At 37.6% G+C, this 18,895-nt stretch overlaps 2 protein-coding genes across 2 annotated transcripts in view; one reads left to right on the top strand and one right to left on the bottom strand.

Moving 5' to 3' along the window:
• The window catches only part of LOC148948400 (uncharacterized), a 111,863-nt gene extending 99,674 nt beyond the window's left edge, over positions 1-12,189 (top strand). Inside the window, exons 7-9 of the mRNA XM_089094497.1 lie at positions 3,578-3,854; positions 10,884-11,032; positions 12,115-12,189. Of these exons, the coding sequence (XP_088950623.1) occupies positions 3,578-3,854; positions 10,884-11,032; positions 12,115-12,189 (501 nt within the window). The remainder of the gene's footprint in view (positions 1-3,577; positions 3,855-10,883; positions 11,033-12,114) is intronic.
• LOC148948399 (pentatricopeptide repeat-containing protein 2, mitochondrial-like) overlaps positions 1-18,895 on the bottom strand; it is a 447,312-nt gene that overhangs the window by 388,126 nt on the left and 40,291 nt on the right. The window lies entirely within an intron of this gene.

Below are 18,895 nucleotides of genomic sequence, written 5' to 3'. Positions count from 1 at the left end.
TTACAGAAACCTCGTTTAGCTCAACTCCCATTCACCTCACCAAATTTAAATCAACCCTCAGTCGACTCAACCCCCTTGTGATTCAACCCTCATTTAACTCAGCTCGACCTCAACCGTCTTGCAATTCAACTCAATTTCCTTGCAATTCAACCCATAGGTTAGGTTGAGTTGCCTAAATGGGGTTGGAGCTCAACGGGGATAGAGTTAAATAGGACAGTCAAACCTGGGTTGAGTTGCATGGGGTTTGAGTCGCAGTTCAGTTAAACGGGAGTTCAGTTACACGCAAACTATTTCTTACAGCAGCTTTAGTCAATTAAAACCAATAAAATACAGCAAATTTCAGGATAGGGGAGAAAAACGTTCTTTATTTTGTTTTGAATTTCTTGTGCCCCTCAAAAATTTTAAAAGAAAATAAAACTGAAGGCCGCACACAAATCTAAAAAGCTTCTTCTGTGGTTCAGAATGTCTGAACTTTTATGTCTATATTAGCCGAGTAACTCAAAAGGCACTATGTTACATAACATAAATAATTTAGTTGGAGTTTAGTATGGGGGAGAGAAGGGGTACTTTATTTTTGTGTTGAAATTCTTGTGACTTTTATAAATTTTAGAGGTAAAATAAATTGAAAACCACACAAAACGTAAAAAAAAGTATCTTTTGTGAAAGGGAGTGTTTGAAACTTCGGGAATGTTTTGACTGGGGTAACTCAAAAGGCGCTATGGTATATTGCACAAAGTTCTTAAAACAGCTTTTAGTGGACAATCAGTTATAAATTATTGACAGGGATTTCTAGGATGGGAGGAACAAGAAATGTTTTATTTGTGTTTTCAAGCTCTCCAGTGCCCTTAGTAAATTGAAAGAGGGGAAAAAACTAAAGGCAAAATGAAAAGTCTGGAGGAACCTGTTCTATGAAACAGAATGTCAGAAACTTTAGGAGTATTTTGGCTACCGTAATTATATAGGTGTTATGTTGTATAGCATCAATTTTATAGGACAGTCGAAAAATTAAAAAATAATTAAGTAAATTACACTCGTTCAGACTATGATAGGGGGCGCAATAAAACAGACACATAGTCATGAGTCTCTGGATTGATGAATTTTTTCGGTTTTGATTACAATTTCTGTAGCTATGTACCATCCGTAAAACGATCAGTTTGCGTTGGTGAAGACATCCTAGAAAAAAGTAAAGCAAAACTAAAACCTCATTAAGCACTAAGGACAATAAGGTATCAAATCGATCTTGAAGTCTCTAAAAGCTATAACTAAAACTCTGCCTCATTTTACCGAGGTCTGATGTATGTGGATGACAGCAATACAGCCCTTCTATTCCAGAGATTGGATCGATCAGAGACACAAGAAACCTCAACCGCAGCTGTTGACCAGGCTTGACCAAATCCCGCCGGACCGACTTGTCAACTGGCAAGACAAATTTAAATATGTCTCGTTATCAACAACATATGTTGGTTAAGTTCATATCCTACCAAGGTACAGCTATTAACGTAGCTCGTATTTTCTTCCATGTTAGGCTGGGATCCGACCTCCCCTTCTGATAGACGTGCAGATAACAAGAATTTGGGGCCCCTATTTCCTCTTCCCCGGTAGAGGTGGAATCAGTACCGGGATCGGCAACAAGAAAACTAGGACGTAAACTGTTACTTCTGACCAAGCTTGTTGAGGCCCTGTTTACCCCTCTTGGTAGATATCCTGACATCTTCAATCTAGGAATCCCTCTCCATCACAGAAGCTATCATTGGTCCTGTGCCCGGCGGAAGACCTAAAAAGGACACTAGCTGTTACTTTTCTTCAACTTCTGTTTTTAGTCTGTAACCTATTATGCTATATGACAAGGATTAGACCCCCTCCCTGTAAATAAGCTCTTAGGGTCCGGACCCCAAAATGGCACAACGTGGAGATTATTTCTAAATTTCTACCTAGTTATGTTGAAATCTTGCCACTGTTTTAGCAGATGTCCTGATTATAGGAATGTATGCCCCATTCCCCTCAGAGGTAGGATAGGGTCTGGGCCTTGAAATGGCCTAAGTAGGATTCTATACCAAATTTGATTGGACATGTTCTGGCATGTATCGTAATTAAAGTAAATAGGAACCTCTTATTCTATTAGAGGTGGCCTTACTTCCCACTAGTTTGGTTGAGATCTTGCAACATCTTCTGGTTGATGCCCTAACGAAACTAGCTGTTAAGACCCGAAAAGGCATAAGTGGGACGCCTCTCTTACCTACCACTAACTTAAATTGAGATTTGGCTACCTTTCTGTTAGATGTCACGATGACAAAATTTAGTTACTTTCTCTTCATACATCAAACAGTTCGTGGTAACGAACTGTAAGCAAGGAGCGAACCGGCTCAATAGTAACCGAAACTCTAAAAAACGATAAGACTTTGATACCAACAGATATATCAAAAGCATTGGATTTTTATGCTAATTTTAAATTTATAAGTTTTATTAAGTTTGGTCTTACCCATCAAAGGTTACGAGCCTGAGAAAATTTGCCTGATTCACGGAAAAAACGGGAAACATCCTCTAAAATCCATATAATCTTAATAAAAATCACACCCTCAGATTCAGGATATCCGAGAATCCTGCTAGGGGTTTCAAGCTCCTATCTGCATTTTTTTTTTTTTGCCATCATCACGGCTGCGTGTTTATTTGTTTGTTTGTTGTTGTTTTTTTCAGACGTGATCGCATCGACCTAGCGGGCCTAGAAAATCGGGAGAGGGCTCATTCTAACAAAAATTAGAAGTTCTAGTGCCCTTTTTAATTGACCGAAAAAACCGGAGGGCAACTAGGCCCCCTCCCACGCTACTTTCCCAAAATCGTCTGATCAAAATTCTGAGATTGCTATTTTGTTCAGCATAGTTGAAAAGTCTAATTATTATGTCTTTGGAGGTAACATGACCCCCCACAGTCCCTGGGGAAAGGTCTTTAAGTTGTAAAATTTGCCCATTGTTTGTGTATAGTATTTGTTATTCGGAAGTATGCATACATTTTTCGGGTGGGGTGGGGTGGACGAATCTTTGCTCGGGGAGACTTTGCACGGGGAGAATTTTCCTTGGAGAGGGAGTTTTCCAGGGGGTTAAACTTTTCAGAGGAAATTGTATACTGGGGGAATTTGCCAGAATTCCTGTACGAAATATCTCTATATGTTTTGCTTTCTCTTTACTTATTCAATTTTACGCGTGGAGGTGTTAAGGGTAATTGTAAGGGGTAAATTTTCACCAGTATTGAATTGTCTAGAGGATATTTCCGTGTTGAAAGGGATTTAAAAGTAAGGAGCAATATCGAACCCTAAACTGAAATTATTACATACAGGAGGGGGTTGCCCCTCATCAACACCTCGTTTTTTATGCTAAATTTTAAGTTTTGTCCCAATTATTTAAAAACGACTCCTGAAACACAAGGGCAAATGCGAATTGAGGACCGACTCACTTGACCTTTGAAATATCGGCCTTGACCTATGATTGGAGCTACTTTAATATCAGCAAACTCCTAACCCCTTCTGTGATGGTGAATACCAACCTAATTTGTAATGTTGTAGAATATCTGTAATCTTTCATAGGTACGTGTTCCTCTTGTACGTGGAGTAAATACCGACCAAAGATGGCAGGAGCTGGCGCACCTTTTTACCCTACCTGGAGCCGACCACCATTCAAGCGGTCACTACCACTATCCAGGCTACCAAGGGATTGCTGTACCCCATGCCGTATACCCAAATTTAGCAAACTTACATCACGATCAAAGAAGTGCCTTGCTACACAATGCATCCCTTGCAGTACCTTCTCTCGCAGTATCAGAGTTACAGGGAAATGGCAGCTACCCGTCTGCACCTCAAAGTGGTGAGTGTTTTCTTTGCAAAGTTGTAAAAGCAAAATAGTGTACATTATATGTTTCTTAGCTTCAGCTATATATATATTAACTTCATTTATTTGACTTTATTTAACGTGAGAATTGTTTTGTGAAGAAAGCGGGGCTTCAAAAGGCGTTTTTAGAAGAATTTCATTATATCTAATATAAGATTTTAACTTCATTGTTTATCTGCTTTTGTCACTTCGCCCGTACGAAAGGGCGTCTATGATTTTTTTTTGAGGGGGGGGGGGGGAGGATCCATAAGAACTCCATTTTATATGTTAAAGATGTGTCAGAATTTGGTACTTCATGTTTATTTTTAGTCTTTTCAGAGGAGGGGCATCAACTTTCCCCACGCGCTCTCTCTTACGGTTTCCTTGGCACTGTCTACTTTCAAGGAAAAGAGTATTGTCCTTCTGAACTTCAAAGTGGTGAGCAGGCTCTAAGAACAGTTTGATAAGCTAATTTATTCACAAAAATCAAAAGAATGTTGTTTAGACCTGTAACTGTCCCCGGTCTTCAAATTTATTGACGTTTACTACTCATTTTCCGTTGAGAGCTAACATTCCCTCCCTGGTCATTTAGTAATAATAAGAACGCATTAAACTAAAGATAAATTCAAAGCCATTTTTGAGCCTAGTAGCTGGACTTGAATTGCTGTAAATAATCATTAGCATCAGTTTTGGTTGATGCATGCAACGCTTAATCGCCACACTTTGGTCTTTGGGATCATTAAATTACAATGTTCGACAATTTATCACCTTTCATTCTCTCGGTTTTTTGCTTGGATTTGAATCGCACTGTATTTTTTCCTGCGAATTATATTCACCAGACAAGTAATTTGTCAAAAGGGTTTTGTGCATGCATTTAAGTGAGCGCGCCCGGGTTTTCCTTACTTAGAGAAAGTGTACAGCGGCTCTCTGTTGATCAGTGTTGCTTTTTGGGCTGAGCTTAAAGTGGTAAAAAAAATGCTTGATCTTGATTTTAGTCGTCTAATCGGTATGGAAAAAAAACTTGCTTATCATTCTTTATCTATTATTGACGGGTGTAGGTCTATGGTTGTGTGTGCCAACTACATTGAAAATGAAAAAATATACTCGACACTGCCTTTAGTGGACAGTGGAATGACAAAAAAAGTCAAAATAAGTATCATTATCAGCATCCGGTCTGATTAGAATCCTTTTTTGTTGATGTACTAAGGACAGTGAGAATGAAATATTATTGAATTTGTGAAGGGCTTTTGCAACCATATCTATTTTAAAAAATTGAGAATTCAATTTCGAAGAAAAAGAATTCCATGTGCAGTAATGCAGGTTTCGGTAGTAGCTAGCACTAAGTAAAGAAAAGAAGAAGAAATATTGGACAAAAATCAGCCAAAAATAAACTTCAAACAAATGGTACGAAACCCCCTAGAAAGATGTAGGCTACCTTTCCTTTAGAAGTGCAGCTGCCTTTGAGAATCAAAAGGTTGTTAGTCTTCAAATTTTTACGAAAAGTAATGCCCAATTTAAATGATTAGTTTTGCTTATTTATTTTAAGGTTCAGCGTGGCAACATTGACGAAAATGTGATGCTGTTCTTAACATTTTATTATTTCGAAACAGCCATAAGAAAAATCATAGAAAATTGCTGTTTTAAGCGATGAATAGACCTAAAATGGGTTGAGGGGGCAAAGAAAGTTTTATTTTCATGTCCTTGGTATTAAGCAACGGAAAGGTTTAAAAATTTTGTAAAAAGTGTAGCGTTTTCAAGGTGAAAGTGGCTGCAGTTTTTAAACTCTGGGATATGCTGCGCCAGTAGTCATTAAACCTTGCCCGTCTGTTGGGTGCATCACAACCTAACGTCACTACTGTGTTTCCTTATCAAAATACATGAAAATATTTGTTCTTGCTTTCGGTCCTCGCAGATACACATGCGTAAATCCCGCAACTTCTTTTTCTAAAACCGAAACTTCACTATTGTATTCCCTTTACAATCGATATTTTTTTAAATATAGTTTAAATGCATGAAAATGCTTATGCAATTGCCATTTTTATGCTGACGCCTTATTTTAAGTTTTTATTTTATTTATTTTTCTAATTTGATTAGGCTATTTACTCATTTTCTTTTCTGTTGCCATTTTTAGGGAATAGTGTAAATCATGGAAATGTTTATGGAATTGCCAAATTATTTTTGTCATGACGTTACGTTTCCAGTTTTTTTTTTTTTTTTTTTTTTTAATTTATGCATCTCATAGTATGATGATTGTAAGGTAAACATTCAGGTATATTTAAAAATCCAAAGTTGGAGGAAACCCGAGTAAGGGGAAGGAAATCTTCTATGTACTTCTAAACATAAGCTCTTAAAAAGAGACTTTTTGCTCAACAAATTCGTATATATAGAAATTCCATAAAATTGAATTGCAGTCATGACAGGGGGCTCACCCTTCTTGGTTCATTGCTACTAGCATAGACTATACGTAGATAACAAAGATGCCACATTTACTATCTCGCTATTTGAGCAATAAAGATTAGGGAACAATTGGAGCTACTTATACCCCCAATGCATCCCAGACTACTACTAACCACCTGATCGAAGGTCTCTTGTCGACATCCTTTTGAATATGAAAACCCTCTTTTTGAAGGGGTTCCTAAAGCCCTACTGGTACCACTCCAGAGAATCCAAATAAGGCCTCAAGAGCGGATTGTAGTCCGCCTTACAACCTTTAAATGTGTGTTAATTGGCGTTGTCTAGGTATGCTACGCTGTTTTCTACCACGAAAGTTACACCCCCCTTCCTCGGTTGATCTGTCTCTACTTGTACTACCGCTTGCCGAGCCAATGCGACAAACACGCAGAAATACTGTTCGGTCAGATCATCGACAAGACGCGGCATTACCGTTTAGAATATTCTCTTCATGGGGGTTATCCCCGAATTCCCTTGTGTTGACTCTCTTAAAAACAAGTTTAACCGACATCTATTGAAAGAAATCCTAGCTGAATGGTCGACTAGTGTCTGGTGCCCTAACTTTTTGACGTTCTGGTGCCATGAAAATTGTCATAAAAAAAAAGCGAAAAAGATCAGTTTTTTTTCTTAAACTGAAAACTCGAATACAATACCGCCAAAGTTTTGATAGTAAAATCTAAAGGTCACTGAAAAATTAATGTCACCTGTTGTGTCAAAAACACTTTGTGCGGGTTTTATCCATGACGTCACGTCTTCTTTAATGTTTCGTTTGAAACTGGAGTTGAATACGGCATAATTAAGTAAGGTACTTTTTATATCCCGTTTATTCTACCGGAACGACAAAAACACTACATGTGAAAAGTTGCTGTATGGGTAAGAAATACCCCAAGTTTCTGCTTTATACTACGTTATAATCTAGCTTCAAGTATTTCCCTTTTTGGATGAAAGCTGAAACATACATTAATTGTGTAGAATAAAAAATTACATAAATAAATAAATGTCAGTTGAATCTAATCACGCGAGCTTGCGGTTTCTTCCCTGGTCATAAAATAGCTGAAATGTCGCCACATATAAGACAAAATTCAATAATTTAATCTGTCTATTCATCTTGATTTATTTATGACCTTAAATAAAAAAAAGAGAAGAAAACGCGACAAAACAAAGAAGAATGCAAAGTGTAAGTAAAACAGCCGAATTTGGATGCATTTTGTTCTTTACCCTCCATCAAATAAGCATTTTCTATCCTTTAAGACTTCTACCTGGAAAGGGGAGGGGGATTCACCATTGTCTATTAGGAGCTAACTTTGAAATCGCTTTTGAAGAATTTTCTAGGGAACAATTAATGTCCTAATCCTCCCTACCAGAAATACCAATGTTCATCCATTAATTTCAAAATGTTATAATAACTTACTGGAATGTATAATTTAAATGAAACTTGTTTCATCTTTTGATCAGCATCAAAACAAATCAGCATTACTTAATGACAAGTAAGAGCAGAACCCTGTCTCCCCGGAAATTTCATAGTTTTGTCTTTTTTGGACCCCCTCTCCCAATAAATCGTTTTGTGTACATGTCATTTTCTTTAAAACTGACTTAACCTAGATGATACTCAACTATTGATCTTATTTTTGTTTTGATGCTCATATTCTCTATGAAAAATTGTTAATTTAGTTTTTTTTGTACCCCTTTCTTTCTCTTGTTGTAATTCTTCGTGTTAAGTTTTGCTTTTATTCACTTATTATTCACTTTTTTGTGGCATTAGTCGGTTCGGTAAACGAGCAGGTTCATCATAAGGGCTCGCACTTTTTCCTTTTCTAGTGAAAAAATTGTTTCTTGGTGGTGGGATTGTTATCAGTGTTTTGTGCTTGACATGTTTTTGTCCCCTAACAAATGGGGGGGGGCAGGACCTTTCCGCTGGTTTTGTATTTAGTTTGAGTTAACTTTAAAGTATCGATATTTAGAGGCATTTTTTCTGTAGAAAATGTGTATTTAAAAAATCAACCTAAGGCCTAAAAAATTCATTGGGGCTGGGCCTGTCAAAACTTTAGAACTAGTTCTTTACTAGAGAACTAGAACTAGTTCTTGTTCTTTATACCATAAACATTCAATTGCCTTTTTTGGCGGGAAGGTTGGGAGGGCGCTACTCATTGAAGAATTAACTAAATGGTGTTTGTTTAGAAACTTATACTATAAAAAGCCGCGCCGCAAATAACCAGTCAAATAAAATATAAAGCCAGTATGAAATATCAATCCACCAACGGGTCAGATACTCAGAGTAGATTCGTTTCTGTTTTTCAGCTTACCGACTTGCAAAAGGTGTCTTACATGCAAGGCCGTATCAAGAGGGGCTAGGGGTTTTGACCCTCCCCCCCCCCGGAAATGTTTGTCCGAGTCGTAAAAACGTAACAAAAATGAATATAAATAAATTTTTATGTATGTTTTACATTTTTTCTTGCAAACGTCCCCCCCCACCCGAAAAAAAATCATTTGTACCCCCCCCCGAAAAATGTCCTGGATACGGCCCTGCTTCCATGTTCCAGCCAAACCAACAGATCCGTTGAATTGTTTACTCTTATCCTGGAACCGTCTTTGCAATATCTTCTAACATTTCCACTTACATAAGAATCCCCCCTCCTCCTCCTCTGTTTATGTGCCTAGTTTGTATAATACGAAACGCTGAAATGATACTAGCACATTTTTAAGAACATTTTTAATGATGATAATTTGGCCCAAAAATGCTGGGCAACTACTCACGGCCAATTAAAAGAGATGCTTTGATAATTACCAGAGGGACTTTTTCATTTTAAAAGATAGCAAATTATTCCATTTTTGACTATATATTATTACAGTTTTCAATGTATTATATTCTTAATTCCTATATAAGCAAATGAAAGTTTTCAAATTTAATGTGGGGGGAGGGGTTCTCAAACATCTGCTAAAAAGTTGTAATTCCAAACGAGAATGCTACTTATCCAAAGATAATTAAATGGGACAATTAAGACAATTAAAGGCGGTTCAATATTACTTCCTGTTTTTTTTTCTTCTCTAAACTAAGTTTTGAATGTCTGTTTCACGGTTGAGCTGTGCTTAAAAAAAAGTTCAAGAAAAGAGATTAGTTTGGTAGAGTCATGCTATTCATAGAAGTGATATCCACCCCTCGCCAAAAATGGTTCAGCAAACTGTAGAATTTTGATGTTCGTGTATTCAAACTATCCATTTGATTAATGATTCAAATAACTAACCTAAAGTCATGTTGGTCGTTATTCAGGTAAAGATTGTAGATTCTACTCCGGGAGAAATTTGATTGTTGGAGCATTTGAATTACAAAGTTGGTTTTAATGTGTTTAGAATTTGCGTTGAAAATTTTATGAGTTTTCAAAACCCAGCTGAATATATTTTCGATCTCTCGCTCTCACCCTACTGCCCCTCTCTCTCTCTCTCTCTCTCTCTTTCTCTCTCCTCTCTCTGTCTCTTTCCTCTCTCTGTCTCTCTCGTAATCCCTCTGTGTTTTATGTTTTATAGTCTTGACAATGACCCTAAGGGAATGCTCAAGTTCATTTGGATAACTTGGGGTTTTATTATAGATTTGTAAAGCATCTTTAAAAATCTGGGATTAAGAGTTCAAGTCTTAATTTTATATACAATAGCAGCATTCTAATCAGGAATTTGAAATTTCTGTTTGTCCAGTTAAGCGGTAATAAATAAAATTGATCGGCTTAGTTCAGTTAATTACGTCATAAAACGAGGGAATAAATAGTGTTAAAACTAACGCAATTAATTTATTTGATGTTTGTTTTTAAGACCAAGGGTTCTTTGTTGTCAGATTGTTTGTTTTGGTTTTAGTTGTAACTGATAGAAGCTGCAACTTTTTGTTCTAAACCATACTTAAAAGTTAAAATACCACCTTTTTTCTGGCACAGTATAATCAGAAAAAAATGCCCCTTTAAATTTTAAAGGATTGATTAACATTAAATATTGTAACTTCCTTTCAAATGAGCCCTTAAACAGCTCTCTATGTAGTTCCAGATCCCTGCTAGCGGTGGCAAGAAAACCGGTGAAAAAAAGACATATCAGTGCTACCAAGGCCAAAGAAGTGATTTTCCTTGTTGTTTAAGGTGGGGGGGGGGTTGCAAGTTTCTTGTATGGGGTTTCGGCGATTGTGACTCCAATGGTGTACTTTTTGTTTAGATTCAACGCAATTTTTGAGGGTGTCGAAATGCTTTTCAAAATGATACTTCAGTAAACGTAATAATATTTTATTTTAAACGCCTTTTTTTGATTATTATGCCCGTGGTTTCTTCTTTACCGGTTTGCAGATATCCATGCAACAATAATTTATTCCTTTTTGCTTCTATTTCATTCCATTACTTTTCCCTAAAAATGAATTTCTTTACCTGATCTATCGAAATTTCAAGAAACTCGTTAAAATTTGTAAATTGAGGTGTTTATACGGGTATTTTGGAAAAAATGGGGAAAAGCCATGAGAACTGGGTATGGCTAGACGATCATCAAAAGCAAAGTCTTTATCTCTGGGATTAGGATTTGCAATATTTATTTCTTCTCTTTTTTTTGTAGTAAACGCCTCTCATTTAAGCTCAGCGGTAGCTGTGTCATTAAACCTTACTTCAAACAACACCGGAGACCATCCACCAGGCGGCGCGCATGCACCAAATGGCGGCTCATCGTTCAAAATGGAAGTAACTCCAGATCCGGGATATTACCAAGTAAGTTAAGGTTGTATTAGTTTCTTTTACTCTGAAGTTTAAATCAAGTAGAAAGATTTTTTTTAAATCGTTTTGAAAATAAAAATTCTACCGTTTAAAGTACAATATTTTTTCTCTCTAAGATATATGAGTGAGGGGCGTGAAAACGAGGGGTGACAAGCGGATTGGGCTCTAAATAAAATAGATATCAAATTGGCCTAAGTCGTAAATGCATAAATGGAAAAAGTCGAGGAAATCGAGTTATAAAGATCCAGTTATGTAAAGCCCGATCCGTTTTGCTCCTCCTGCTTTCATTCTTATTTATAGATTCTCGAGAAAAAAGTAAATTATTTTCTACTTTTTAGTCCATTTTGAGTTTTAGAAAATATATATACATTATTTGACTGTTTAGTCTTCTTTTAGACTAAAAAAGTATTGAGTCTTCTCTAAGACAAAAATTTGTCTTTATATCGATAAAATTTGGAAGTAATTAAAGTTCGGAAGTGGTTGAAAAATGGCTCACAAGTTTAATAAAAATTTTATTTCAAATAGCAAATTAAAAAAAAAGAAAAAAAAACATGCTAAGTAATACTAAGCAGAAGACTGACAATAAAATTCGCTCTTTGGAGAGATAAATAACTCCGCTTTGTTAAAACCTGATTGGTTCTTTTCTGATATATATTAAGCCAGCTAGAAGAAAGAAATGTATTTTTAATTGTGGCTTCATTTACAAGTAAGTTCTCTGTTTCTTCGTATTTGATCGCTTTGTCCTAAAGGGATTCTAATATACCTGCGTCATTTTCTGTGTTTTGGAAAGAAAATGTTGCATTTTTTAGACACAAGCCCGATGCCTAGAAAGGAGAGAGACTAAAATTTATAATAAATTAAATTATTATAAATGTTTAAAAAAAGGTTAATATTAAAAAAAAGGAATTAGGCCGTAATTTTTTGTTTTTTCTTGACAAGTTTCAAATGTTGCTTATTCAATATTTCAAATTAGTTGGCTGTGGATTACTTTCGAAAATTGATTGTCACATGGCTATTTCAAGGTCATATTAATAGCACGTGCTCGTAGGGCACCCTATTTGAGATACCTCTGTTAGGGTAAGCAATTGCGTCTCGAACGTGACCGCATTCTAGACATAAGTGTTACCGATTTGCAAAATGTCTACAATTAGTTTTACAGTAGCAATAGTAAATGACGCGACCGCTTGAAAGACAATAGTAAAAACTAGTTTAAATTAAATTTTCCATAAGAGTCCCACTTCTCCGTAGCTCTTTTAGTTCTACTGCCTATCCCATGGGCTATAGACATTAACATAAATTTCTTTCTCATTGTATTGGGCTTTCTTTACATTTTAAAGGAAGTGTTGTCTGAAAAGTGATAATTCATCCTTGGATAATATTGCTTTCGGACAGGGAAAATTTTGTAATTTTACAGAATGTGTTTTTCAGTATAAGAAGTATTAAAAATGATACATGTAAACAAAATTTCTTTTTAAAACTTGTTTTCAAAATGTACTAAACAGTAGAAAATAGTTGTTTTCCTTCTCGAGAATATGTTAATATAAGTGAAAACGAGGGGTGCAAAACCGACTGGGCTGCATATAGCATATATTTCGAATTCTTCTATGTTATAAATGCACAAATGAAAAAAGTATGTGAGTTGAGGAAAGCGAGTTAAAAAGATTAAGTCCAATCCGTTTTGTGCCCCTAATTTTTACTCATATATTGATGTATTTAGACCCTGACACCGCGCCGATAAGGGAAGACCGGTTGTGGCGGGGCAAATATAGCAGCGGCGGTGCGCCGCCGGCGCGCCCCTGATAATTTTTTCGCTTCACTGCCGGTGAGATGTCGACAACGCACTGCCGGCGCGATCAATGTTGACCGTAAACATTAATGTTTTCATCGGTCTTTCTCAAATCTCAGCTTGATTTCACAACAGATTCGGGCTATTCATGAGTTAAAAACTTCGAAAGTCGCTGACTGGACGCTGGTCTTCTTTGTTATTCATCAAGGGAAGTAGAAATCTTGTAGAAACGTAATGGCTATGGCGTTTCAGAACCCTTGCATAATAGTTGAAATAATAAATAATAGACTCGCCGTGGCGAGTCTATTATTAAAAGGGAGCACACACAAGCCAAATTAGGCCAGTAGTCTATGCGAAATCTAAAAATACCCAAGACAATGAACAAGTCCCAATAGGTGCCCTGGGTCTATCAAAATATTTCTATGGTTTCCCAGGGAATTTGATATCATTTTATTCCGTCTCCGCTTTAAACGAAAAAAATAATTAGATTTTTGGCATCCCTGCTTTCAATTTAAAAAAAAATGTGGTATTATCATTTTAAAATGATAGCCCCCTATCACTCCCCCCCCCCTATAGGCAATAACATACAATTTGTTTGATAAATCATATTTTTGAGGTCACTTTCGTTTCAATCTTCCATTCCCCAACCTTCTGCATAGTCTATAGCTAAATTCTGTATCGATAGAATGTTTTTTGGTGTGTGGGGGGGGGTAAAAATTTTCAGAAAGAAGATTGTATTTTCTTTAATCTATCAGGCGTATAATAATTGTGTACTAAACATTAAGAAAATGTATTTAAAAATAGCAAAAGAAAACAAAATTCTACACACTTACGATTCAGCTGTCGCAACAATCTGTTGAGTATCAATTTCAAAATCCAACTAATCCTGTATAGTGTATGCATTCTGTTCAACTTAAAAACAAGATTCTTGACTACGAATGATGTGAGAATCTTATAGCAATTGAGAAACTGCATTTGAAATGGCTTAATCTCATCAAACAGTTCGTGATAACGAACAGTAAGTAAGGAGCGACCCGGCGCAATAGTAACCGAAACTCTAAAAAACAGATACCAATTTTGATATCAATATATACAGCAATACATCGCTTTTATTTTTAATAGATATTAATGTCTATTAAAATTTAATATATTAATATTTTAATATATTAATAGATACATCGCTTTTATTGTTGGTTTATATTGATACTATGAGATTTTACCTTCGTGATTCGTGTCTTACTTCTTTAGCAGATGACACTGCTATTTCTTTTAGTGGTGTTTCTGTGGATGAGTTAATTAATAATGTAAATATGGTATTAAATTATTTAAGTGTGTTTACTTCCTTAAGTATGCTGGCGGTTAATGTAAAAAAGACAAGTTTTAGGGTTTTTAGTCGAATTGGTAAGCCCATTGATGTCGGTGGGCGAGTATTATTTTCTGGTAATTCTCTAGAACAGGTTAATTTAATGAAGTATCTAGGTTTTTTACCTAGACTGCAATATATCTTGGAAACGTCACAGTGATCTTGTGGCATCAAAAGTTGCAAGAGATCTTGGAATTATACATTGACTAAAGCACTTCGTACCAGCTCGGGTGATGTTGCTTCTTTATCATAGGATTATTAGCCCATATATATCGTCCGGCTGTATGTTATGGGCTAGCAATTTTTTTGGTAATTTTAGGCGTGTACAGGTAAAGGTGATGGATGTGGGACAAGTTCGTGACTACCAAGCTGTTTTTACTTACCGGTGTTTTCATGAAGTGTGTCCTTCGGTGTTTTTATAGTATAGAAGTGGAAGTCGTTCTGGATTTCAAATGAAACACATGGGCCAGGGGGTATGGAATTCCCTCCCAGATAGTGTTAAGGCGGCTTAACACTAGCATTTGTTTAAAAAGAAAGTAAAGAATTTTTTGTTAGGGGGTGAGGAGCCAGGATTGAGAGATTGAAGATTTACGTTATTATTTATTTTCTTCTGTTATTGTCTTCTTCTTTTTTTCTTTTTTCTTCTGTGTTTTTTGTGAATGCTCACCAGTATGTGTAAAAATGAAGTTTAAAATTGACTTAGAAATTTAAGTTATTTTTTAAGTATGTTGAATTAGTTTGTGGTAACCGCCCAATACCAGTGCACTTATGGCTTCCCATGGGCAGCTACCTATGGATCATGATTAACTACGTCGTTTTTTTAATAAGTTAATCTAATCTAATCAAAAGAATCGGATTTTTATGCTGATTTCAAATATATAAATTTCATCTAGTTTAGTTTTACCCATCAAAAGCTACGAGTCTGAGAATATTTGCCTTATTTTCGAAAAAGGGGGAAACACCCTCAAAAGGCATAGAATCTAAATGAAAATCACACCATCAGATTTAGGGTATCAGATAACCCTATTGTAGAGATATAAAGCTTCTATATGCCAAAATGTGGAATTTTGTTGTCTTTTCTTCCAGAAGAAAGATCCCGGATGCGTGTTTATTGGTTGTTTTTTTGTTTTGTTTTTTTACTTCCCATGGGTGATCGTATCGACCAAGTGGTCCTAAGATATCGCAAGAGGGCTCAAGTAGCAGCCTGAGCGTCGTCCAATTATAGCTTGATTTGTGAATTTTCTCGTGGTTTTTCTGCTGTGATGGTGTAAGTAATCGAAAATTTGACTTTCCTAGTTCCCATTAGTGCACTAATGATGGCATTAAAGAACTGAAAAGCTGACTTATACGAACTGAATTCATCTCGCTGACAGTGGCGCCATCTATTTTGTAATTTGGAGTTTAATTGGAGATGGCGTTCCAGAGGGCTCAACTAGCAGCCTGAGCGTCGTACAAGTATAGCTTTATTTGTGAATTTTCTCATGGTTTCTGTTCTGCTGTGGTGGTATGAATAATCGAAAATTTGACTGTCATAGTTTCCATTAGTGCAATAACGATGGCATTAAAGTACGGTAAAGCTGATTTATACGAACTGAATTCATCTCGTCTGACCGTGGCGCCATTTATTTTCATTAACTTAAGGCTCTTTCGACTGTTGAGAAAGCCGCCAGATGTCAATCCAAGTCAACAGCGATCCAAGCGTAGCCACAGAGGGAAAAGAGGAGGCCAAAGAAATAAAAATTGTGCTATCCCTGTTCTCGTTTCTAACAACAGAGCGAGGTCTCTCAGTACAGCAAGGGAACGTATTCTGACAGTAGTTAACTGCATCCCTCCTAGTGAAATCCCTCCTTCGCTTTGTCCGTGGTACGCTGACCCAGTATCGTCACTGTCAAGTACCTCACCTCCCCTAACACCTGATTATTTCTTGTCGAAGTGCAGACTTCCCAATATCCTAGTATGTAATGCCCGATCACTAAACAATAAAACCGACGAACTTGAAGTAGTTCTCAAACAGACGAGTTCCCCCCTTGCTGTTATCACAGAATGTTGGGATATTAACGATGAAACCGGGCATATCAAGGGGTACAAGTGTTTTTTTAATACGAGACGCGACCGAGGGATTAACCGACGAGGCGGTGGGGTCGGACTGTACTTTCGGGAAGACTTACCTTGTAAATTACTAAGTCAGCCCAGTGAATCATGCCATGAAGTAATTTGGGTCGAATGCAAACCAAAGCGCCTATCAAAGCGATATTCGTGCTTGGTTGTAGCTGCAGTTTACTACCCCGAAAGTGCAAAGAACAGAAAAGAACTGATCCAGTATATCCAAAACTGCACTGATGACCTACGCCGCAAACACGCAGCGCCTGCGTTTGTAATCGCTGGTGATTTCAATCAGACTAATAAGGCATGGGTCTCCAGCATGCTTGACCTCAAGCAAGTTGTCTCAATCCCTACTCACGTCAGTGGTAGTATATTAGATCTTATTTTCACGAACATTCCCGATTATTACGAAGTACCCTTCTCTCTCGGTCCGTTGCATAACTCTGACCATAACACACTTCTTTGGAAGGCCAAAGTTGGCCTTCCAGCACCACGGAAAGTAAAAATTACCACTCGACCTATGACTAAAGAGGCAATTCGTTCCTTTGGACAGTGGATTGGGACGTTTGACTTTGATGAGATTTGCTCTATGACAGATATCGACCAGAAAGTTGATACTTTCAACTCTTTGCTGTCATGTAAATATCACGAACATTTCCCTGAGAAAAAAAATAACTGTTAGTGATACTGACAAACCTTGGGTAACACCCGATCTAAAGAAGCTTATATTAACTCGCTGCCAGTTACATCGCAGTGGGGATATTGTTCAAGCAAACAAACTTCGTAACCGCATTGTTAAACTGTTACGAGCAGCGCAGAAAAGGTACGTTCATGACAAAGTCTCGCCTCTCCTTCAAGGTGAGCCCCGTAGGTGGCACTCTGAAGTCAAGCGTCTTACCGGTAAACGTACCACCAGTGAAATTATGATACAGAAAGACGACAAAACGCTGATAAAATCAGCCGAAGTGAACGCCTTTTTCACTTCAATCTGTACTACTCACCCGTCCTTCACCGAAGCCGAAATCGAAGCCCTCATTGCTGACGTCTCTGAAGATACAATCGTTGAAGTATCCGAGTTCGCGGTGTATAAAGAACTTCAAAAGTTAAAAAGCAACTGTGCTTCTTACCCAGGAGAATTGCCAGTTAAACTTTTAAGAGAATATTCTATGTTTTTAGCAAAACCACTCTCATCAGTGATCAATCAGTCGTTCAAGGAGCACAAATTCCCGAGTGCTTGGAAAAAAGCCTACGTCCGCGTCTTACCTAAAGTCAAAGACCCGAAGTCCTGCAATCAGCTTCGTCCGATTTCTATTACGCCTAATATGGCTAAAGTGACTGAATCTTTTATTTATAGAGAGCTCCTAGCCCAAGTTCAGCCAGCCCTAGATCCGTTTCAGTACGGCTGCTTGAAAGGGAGTAGTACGACGCATTATCTAGTACGTCTCTACCACCTGATTACCGAGTGGTTGGACAAAGGCAGTAGCCTCGTTGACCTGCTTTTAGTCGACTATCGTAAGGCTTTTGACTTGATCCGCCACTATACAGCAGCAAATAACCTCAAAAAGATGGGCGCTAGGAAGCATATTTTGCTCTTAGTTGTTGACTTCCTGCGTAACCGCTGTCAGTGTGTCTATGCTCTCTTCCCTAGTGACTTAAACTCTGAGTGGGCTGAACTAACGTGTGGCGCACCACAAGGCACTAAGCTGGCAGCTCTTTTGTTTTTAGCGGTAATTAACTACATTATCCTCGAGTTTGAAGACAGATTCAAATACGTGGACGATCTCTCCCTACTTCTGAAATATCTTGCTGAAAAGTCAGACGTGTATCCCCAGTTCAGCAGTGAGATCAGGAACTCCTTTCTCGAGGCGTGTAGCATTAATGACCTCCAGCTTAATATGAATAAAACAAAAGTCATGAGGTTTAATCCGCTTAAGCGTGACCTCTCATGCCCGGTTCCTTGGTACCCTACTACCTCAACCTCAGTGATTCTCGGGGTTACTTTCAGTGACGACTGTTCATTTAGCGCGCACATCGCCGGTCTGGTGAAAAAAGGTAGTTACGCATTACAGTCGCTAATTACCTTGCGCCGACTGGGTTTCTCACAAAGTCAGCTGAAGACGGTTTACGTCACGTATGTGCGCCCAATCCTTGAATATGCGTGTCCTGTGTGGGGCCCTCAGGCTCATAATATTGAATACCTAAGTGAAGATCTGGAAGCCATTCAAAAACGGGCAGTGAAAGTGATACTAGGCCCGAAATACAACTCTTATGAGGCTGCCCTTAGTACCTTACGACTGCCAACGTTGCGTGATAGGCGCTTACAGTTAATGTGCAATTTTGGGCAGTCCCTTCTTTCGTCCGAGAAACACCGTTCGTTGCTTCCCCCACCTGCACCTATCACCGCCAACACCCGCCATAAAAATCAACTAGTGCCGCCAAAGTGTCGAACAACCCGTCACAGCAATTCTTTCGTGCCTTTTTTTGTCAGTTATTTAAACCGCCAGTGACCAGTTTTATGCAATGTACTAAACAGCGCCATTTAGTCGGGGCTTCGGCCACGGCTACGATAGTTGTTTATAAATAAATGAGTCTATGAGTCTATGAG

Source organism: Artemia sp. Qi Xiang Cuo, chromosome 9 (assembly GCF_049724085.1).
Source record: "Artemia sp. Qi Xiang Cuo chromosome 9, ASM4972408v1, whole genome shotgun sequence".
In the NCBI taxonomy this organism is placed as follows: Eukaryota; Metazoa; Arthropoda; class Branchiopoda; order Anostraca; family Artemiidae; genus Artemia; species Artemia sp. Qi Xiang Cuo.
The sequence above is the reverse complement of the archived record's forward strand: the minus strand, read 5'-3'. Positions and strand labels throughout refer to the sequence as shown.